The 6000-nt window shown below is 55.7% G+C and overlaps 1 protein-coding gene across 19 annotated transcripts in view; it reads right to left on the bottom strand.

The window, feature by feature from the left end:
- Positions 1–1476: 1476 nt before the first annotated feature.
- The window catches only part of CELF6 (CUGBP Elav-like family member 6), a 29654-nt gene continuing 25130 nt past the window's right edge, over positions 1477–6000 (bottom strand). Inside the window, exons 4-12 of one of the 19 annotated variants that reach the window (XM_060095170.1) lie at positions 4034–4162; positions 3853–3932; positions 3552–3695; positions 3302–3434; positions 3068–3214; positions 2785–2847; positions 2453–2533; positions 2223–2366; positions 1477–1604 (exon numbers count right to left, since the gene is read on the bottom strand). In XM_060095170.1, the coding sequence (XP_059951153.1) occupies positions 1477–1604; positions 2223–2366; positions 2453–2533; positions 2785–2847; positions 3068–3214; positions 3302–3434; positions 3552–3695; positions 3853–3932; positions 4034–4162 (1049 nt within the window). Of the gene's footprint in view, positions 1606–2222; positions 2367–2425; positions 2539–2772; positions 2848–3067; positions 3435–3551; positions 3696–3852; positions 3933–4033; positions 4163–6000 lie in introns of all 19 variants that reach the window. The other 18 variants (XM_060095177.1, XM_060095176.1, XM_060095179.1 and 15 more) reach the window with 18 other exon arrangements.

Genomic DNA, 6000 nt, shown 5'->3' with positions numbered 1-6000 from the left:
TTTTTAAAAGGTGGTGGGGTGGAGGTGGGGGTGTTAAGAGGGAATGAGACACAGAACAATCTTTCCACAGCCTTCCTCTGCCTAGGCTGGGGTCTTCAAGGGTCTCCTTCACCCTGCCTCCTAGGGATATTTAAAGGCAGCTTTTATTAGACTCTATACTGTCCTTTTTGTTTCTCTTGTGATTTTTTTGTTTCTTTGTTTTAATTTATATATATATATATGTATATATATATATATATATATAATTCTATAATTCTTTAAAAAGCAATAGTCCTTTGGTCCCTAAACTCTAAGGAATGATATGATTTTGAAAGAAGTAAATCTGGGCTTCCTTCGTGGAGAAGCCCTTGGCACCCCCCAAGGCCCTCTGCTGGTTCCCCTAGACAGTCACTCCTCAGCCAGCCCCAGCTGCCTTGCCAGCCTGAGCTCTACATCACAGGCACAGAACAACCCACTTGGTGAAAACAATCCGTAAAGTGGCTTGAGCCCAGGCACTGGCCTTGGGTCCACCTCCATCTGTGGCTGCTCCTTCAGGAAGGGCTGCTCAAGCATTTCTGTGCTTTTCTTTTCCTTTCTTCTCACTCTTCAGTTTCCAATGTTGGGTATTAATTGATAAGGAGAGAGAAAGGGAAAAAAAGGAAAAAATCACTCTGGAGGGCAAGACAAGAAGAGCAGCTTGCCCTATCCGTGACAGGTGAGTGGCTGGACCTCAGGCTCAGGTGAGTGGCTGGACCTCAGGCTTCCATTGAAGCCAGACCCTGGGTCCTGGGCAGATGACCTCAGCCCAGCCCCCGCTCCAGAGGGCTCCCTGGGGGTAGTTCAAGTGAGGCAGGGTCCTGTGGATCTTCTGAGACAGCAATCTCTAAAAGTCGCAGGCAGCCGGCCCTGCCAGAAACCTGAGAGCTTGTCATAGCCCTCCCCATCGCCACCACGCCCTGTAGATCCTGCATCTTCAGTGTATTTGCTTCTCTCCTCATCTCCATATTCACTGCCATTATCCCAGCCCTTACATCCTGTCCCTTCTTTGCTTAAACTCCTCAGTGGTCCTCTACCATCTTCAGGATAAAGTCCAAACTCATGGCCTTTAAGACCCTTCACAAGCTAGCACAAACCTACTTTTCTAGTCTCGTTCTCCACCCCCCTGCCCTCCCCACACAGGAATTCTCTACTATGGTCCCCTGTGGCTATCTCTGGAGTGGAACGAACTGGTTGGATCTTACTGTAATTGTCTCTCCCAGACTGTGGGGGCAGGAATGTTGTCTAATTTATCTCAGTCCTTAGATTGAAGGAAAAACACAGCCTCAGACTGAGGATTCCTTCTAACTCCTGGCTCTTCTCTCCCAGGCTTTTTCAGAGGTTGGTGCCCCCAGCATCCCAAAAGGAATATCAAAGCTGAGAGCGCCTCCATCACTCAGGCCCCATCTGCCAGGGGTCCACTAAGGACTCACCTTTCTGTAGCTGGTCAGTGAGAGTAGATCAGTAAGGCCGGTTGGCATCCTTGGGCCTCTTTAGCTGGACCTTGAGCCTCTTCATGCCAATCTGAAAGCCATTCATGGCCTGAATAGCTGTCTGGGCACTGGTTGGATTGTCAAAGCTAACAAACCCTGGAGGGTGTGTGCAGAGAGGTTAGCTGGGAACTCTACGTGACAGGGCCTCCTTTCTCTATGACCAGCCCCTTCTCCTTGCCCCCTCAGGCCAGTTCCATCAATCAGTACTCCTCCACCCTCCAGTGTTTGCACGTGTGCACACACACCGACACATGCTCGTACTTACACAGGCAAGTGGCCTGAGTTTCCTAAACGTGTGATTCTTGGAAGGACAGGAGGTAATTCTGAGTGTGTGTATTGGGGAGGCAGGTAGTGTGTTGGTGGGGTGTTTCCCTGTCTTTCCCTGGTGTGGGAGAACTCTCTCCACAGCCCCCATTCTGGTCCTCTGAATTGCAGTTGGAGGGGATCTCTGGTCCCAGACCCAGACTCCACCTGCCCTGGCTAGACTCTAAAGCTTAACCTGGTTGAAGATCTACCAGACACCTGACCTTCCCAGGTGAACCTGAAATAGACTTGTTCCTGGTCTGGGCTTAGCCTCATCACTGGTCTGTGACCCTGCTGAGCGCTATACACTCAGTTTCTAGGAATCATTGACTTCCGGAGGTACAGTCTTAGGGTCTGTAAGGAATCTCGAAGTTGGGAGTGGGAGAGGCCTAGGGATGGGGCTCAGCTCACCGAAACACTTGCTCTGGTTGGTGGCTCGATCCACAAAGACTTTGGCAGAGACAACGGCTCCAAAGGGCAGGAATGTCTGGATGAGTTCTGCATCACCAAACTCCTGAGGCAGGTGATAGATGAAGAGGTTACAGCCTTCGGGGCCTGCAGGAACAGGAGCAGGCTGGTTCAGGGGAGGAATCCTGAGTCCAGCCCCACCAGGCCCTGATCTCCAGACCCCTGTCCCTCACCTTCTCTTTGCTGCTGGGGCAGGCCTGAAGGCTGCTGGGGAAAAGTTGTGCTCACTGGGGCATAGGCCGACGGATAGGCTGCTGGAGACAGAGGTGGGAGTGGGCAGTGACCCCCAGGAGCCACCCCCAATCAGGGCCCCATATGCCTGGCCACCTTTGACCAACTCAGCCAGGGCACAGTAACCCTCACCCCTAGAAAGGTCGTTCTGGGTCCAAGGGTGGGCGAAAGGAGGGTCGGACTCCTCAGCACAGAGCCTAACCCCCCCGCCAAATCTCCCTATTACTTTCAGGGGCCCTTCAAACCCCCCAGGCCGCGTAGCGCCAAGTGAAACCTGCGTAGTGCTGCATCCCAGCGTAGGCCTGCTGCAGGGGGTCAGCCACGCCGGGACTCTGGGCTGGGGAGAGAGGGGCCCAAGGCCCACAGTGAAGGTGGGCTGGCGGGCGGGCAGGATAAGGTGAGAACGCAAGGAGTGTGGAGGGAGGCTGTGAGAGGCAGCAGGGAAGGAGAAGGAGTCCCTTCTCAAGGAGGCCAGGCCCTGCCACCCGCCCCCCCGAGACCCCCGCTCCCCACTCCATTTTGGGGGACATTTGGGCGGAGCGGGTGGGGGGGCCCACCTGGGTAAGGAGAGAGCCCGTTATTGTAGAGACTGTCCGAGCCAGGTTGCCCGTTGGTCTGGGGGGTCAGGGGGCCGAATCCATTGACCCCGATGGGCGCCGGGAGACCCGGAAGCGTGCTGGGGCCGCCGCCCTGCGGGGAGTTGGCTGCAGGTGGCGAGGAGGTGGGAGAGTCAGGCCGCAGCCCCGCCCCGCCCCGCTCCCGCCGCGGGCCCCGCCCCCCGCGCGCAGTACCTGCAGCCGGCAAGAGCGGCGCGGCTACCAGGCTGAAGGCCGCCACGTGCTGCATCTGTGCCGCCACTGCGGCCACCGGGCCGAGGCCCGGGCCCTGCGCTGCCGCCAGTAGCGCCGCCTGGTGCTGCAGGATCTTTGGGAGGGAAGAAGGGCGGGTGTGGAGGGCCCAGCGGCGGGCATCTGCCCCGGCGCCCCACCCCACGCCTGGCTCACCCACTGCCCGCCCGCGCCCGCCGGGCCAGGCACTTACAGCGGTGGTGTAGGCTCCGCAGGCCCCCAGCGGCAGCGGCGCCGGCTGCAAGGCACCCAGCTGGCCCGCCATCTGCTGCATCCGCCTCAGCGCGCGCTCGCGGTCCGTGTCCGCCAGCTTGACTACGAGGCTGGACGAGGCGCCCTGGGTAAGGCAGGGGAGGCTGCAAGGACGGGTCTAGACCTCAGCCCCGGCCCTGGGCCGAGGGCCTTGCTCCTCAGGCCCTTTCCCTGGCATGTGGGGAGGAGGAGCCAGTCCCCAGACCCCTGGCCTCACCCCGGGCCCCAGCGCCTGCCCTCACCGCCATGGTCCGGCTGCCGTGCAGACTCTGGATGGCCGCCTGAGCTTCCCCTTGACTCCCGAACTTCACAAAGGCACAGCCTGGGGCAGGATAGAGGTGGCTCAGGTCACAGAGGCCAAAGGGTCATGTGGTCCGGAGTGAGGCGGGGTCATCAGTAAATCCAGGGGTCAGCTCAAGTCACCTTTACTGGTGCCATCGGGGCTCCGCAAGACGGTGCACTCCTCGATGTGGCCAAAGGGCTGGAACAGGCGTCTGACGTCCTCCTCACCCTGCTGCTTGCCCAGCATACCCACAAACAGTTTTCGGTCCTCTGGGGACAAATCCAGGAGTCACCTGGGAACCCTAAGACCTCTTGGACTCCCCAGAGTAACAGGAGGAGCCTAGGAAGGTAGTTAACCACGGTCTAGCTCTGGGAAGAGGTGAGTGAACAGGCCCTACTCACTTGGGGCCACAAGATTGGGTTTCTTTGAGGGGCAGGATGACCTACAGACAGATCTGGAGGAAAGAAACTCCAGATTTCCATCAGGAAAACCTGGTCCTGGAACTCATTGTTGCTCTTGTGGGAAGTGATTCAGTCCATATTTTTGGTTGGATAGAGCCCTACATGCATCATTTTATATGTTTGACCTTTCTGTTCTTAGAGTCTGGGAAATGCTATTTTGGACCATTTCAGCCCTATTAAGGGAGGGGAGTCCTTGTATTCATACTGGGTCTGGAGAAGATAAGTACACCCTCCTGATAAGCCTGATGGCAGTGGCTAGAGTCCAGGATTCTGGGTCAAAAAAAAACAGCACAGAAAGCAGTTGTCTCATTGCACTGCCTCAACCCCAGACCATGAGCACTGGAATGATGAATCCCCAACTCCAGCACCCAACTCAACCTGTGTGCCCCTCCCAAAGGCCTAAAGAGAACAGGACGCTTGGGTTCCCGATCCTCCAACATTGGCGTTTTGCCCCCTATGTTTACTGAACTCATGACCCCTTTTACCTCCCTTATTCCTTTACTGAGCTTCCAGGGCCCTCGCTGAGCCTTGCTGCCTCCTCTCTGACTTCCCCTGTTTTCCTGCCTTAATCTCTCCCCAGGTGTTCATGCTATGGGAGAACAAGTTCTGCCTATAGACCTGGATGGCCACCTGAGGATCCTTCCCTGTGTCCACCCTTCCTATGGGAATGGTAGAGATGCCCAGAAAGGGGCCATAAGCTGGGCCCTGCGACCTTGGAGAAAGCTGGAGAGCTGGGGCTGGAAACCAGGGTTTAGCTGCACATCCAGCAAGTCGGGCCTCAGGAGCACTATCCAGGAGTGTGTGGTAGAGGAGCCCAGCCCACAGGTCCTGCTGTCAAAGCCCCTCTCATCGGCACCAAGGTAAGTCTCTGATTTTGAGATGGGGCTTCATCAGCGTAATACAAGTTGGGAGAGAAAGAGTGGGTGGGAATCTGGCTTCAGCCTTCACCTCTGAGATCCTGAAGCCCAAGAAAACCCATCCCAAACTCCTTCACTCTTTGACAAGCTTGGCCAGGCTGATGGGGGTCCTTGGCGTCCTTGGATCCTGAGTACAAAGGAAACAAGGCTGGTGAAGGTCATAGACTGAAGCCTGGGTGACAGTGAAAAGGAAGAACAGACTGGCCGAAATTAGCAGTGGAGGTAATCTCCAACAAGGCTATGTGTGTGTGTCCATATTTCACCTGGATGGTGTGGGGTTCAGCCTAGGCTGCCCTGGGTACCTTGGTATCTGTCGCCTGCCTGTTAATGCTGTGTCTGTATGGAGGGCAGGGGCTGTGGCTTATATGGGACAGACAGAGTGTGTTTCAGCAGAATCCTGCCCTCTGTCCAGAGGATTACTGCCCAGAAATCCTGACGGGGAAAGGATAGATAATGTACTTGTGGCCAGAATTCCAGTAGAGGTACCAACCTTCTGTGGTGAGAGTACAAACCAGTGGGTATACTTCACTCCTGGCAGGGTTAGCCACAGAATAGTGCCCTTGGAATGGATCACTGGTTTCCTAACCTTTTAAAACAGCTGTGAAATCCATTGCTCTAACAGAAATATTAGGATGAAGCTCAAAATGTAAGAGAAAAGTAGAACTGCTTGGAAAAGCCAGAAAAGTAGGAGGAAGGCTGGAGTTCCTCTTGCTTCATCTTCCCCTGGTA

Source organism: Mesoplodon densirostris, chromosome 4 (assembly GCF_025265405.1).
Source record: "Mesoplodon densirostris isolate mMesDen1 chromosome 4, mMesDen1 primary haplotype, whole genome shotgun sequence".
Taxonomy (NCBI): Eukaryota; Metazoa; Chordata; class Mammalia; order Artiodactyla; family Ziphiidae; genus Mesoplodon; species Mesoplodon densirostris.
Note: the sequence above shows the minus strand (reverse complement) of the source record. Positions and strands in the feature narration are given on the sequence as shown.